At 63.3% G+C, this 776-nt stretch overlaps 1 protein-coding gene across 1 annotated transcript in view; it reads left to right on the top strand.

The window, feature by feature from the left end:
- CDIP1 (cell death-inducing p53 target 1) overlaps positions 1 to 776 on the top strand; it is a 1,488-nt gene that overhangs the window by 457 nt on the left and 255 nt on the right. The window contains 3 exon segments of the mRNA XM_010017383.1: positions 82 to 228; positions 505 to 609; positions 612 to 762. Coding sequence (XP_010015685.1) covers positions 82 to 228; positions 505 to 609; positions 612 to 762 — 403 coding nt within the window.

Raw genomic sequence — 776 nt, 5'->3', positions numbered from 1 at the left:
CCTGCCCCCCCCCGCCGAGCCCCCCCTGCCCCATCAGCTCTACAGCCTCCTGCACTGGCTGCTGACTCTGTTTCCTTTCAGATGGCGTGCCTCCAGTGGTGGGACAACCCCAGGGGGTTCCCATTCCTCCTCCTGAATTTGGGCCCCCGCCATATGAGCCACCCTCGCAGCCAGGGTTCATACCCCCCCATATGCCCACAGACACCTCTGGACCCTATGTGCCTCCAGGTAAGTCCTAAAGGGGTTGTGTGAAGCAGGGGGTGGTGATGGGCAGGGACCCCCAAGAAGCATGTGGGTCCCGGGGAGCAGAGTGGGGGACACACACCGGGGGTTGGGGCTGCCCTTTGGGGCTTGCAGGGAGGCTCCTCAGGGTGAGGGCCTTGGGCACAGTGCCTGCAGCAGGGTTGGCCCCAAGTCCATACCTGGTGTGGGCTCCCACTGAGGCTCTGGCCTCTCCTGCCATGCATAAAGACGCTCACGCGTGCACATTTCTCATTGCAGCAGGTTACTACCCCCCACCAGGCCCTCACCCCTCCATGGGCTACTACCCGGCCCCAGGCCACTACCCCTCTCCTGGCGGCCACACAGCCACAGTGCTGGTCCCCTCGGGGACACCACCGTAACAGTGCTGCAGGGCGAGATCTTCCAGGGTGCCCCAGTGCAGACGGTGTGTCCCCACTGCCAGCAAGCAATCACCACCAAGATCACCTACGAGATCGGGCTCATGAGCTTCCTTCTCGGCTTCTTATGCTGCTTTGTGGGGTAGGTGCTGCAAG

Source organism: Nestor notabilis, unplaced genomic scaffold (genome assembly GCF_000696875.1).
Source record: "Nestor notabilis isolate BGI_N333 unplaced genomic scaffold, ASM69687v1 scaffold19886, whole genome shotgun sequence".
Classification (NCBI taxonomy): Eukaryota; Metazoa; Chordata; class Aves; order Psittaciformes; family Psittacidae; genus Nestor; species Nestor notabilis.
Note: the sequence above shows the minus strand (reverse complement) of the source record. Positions and strands in the feature narration are given on the sequence as shown.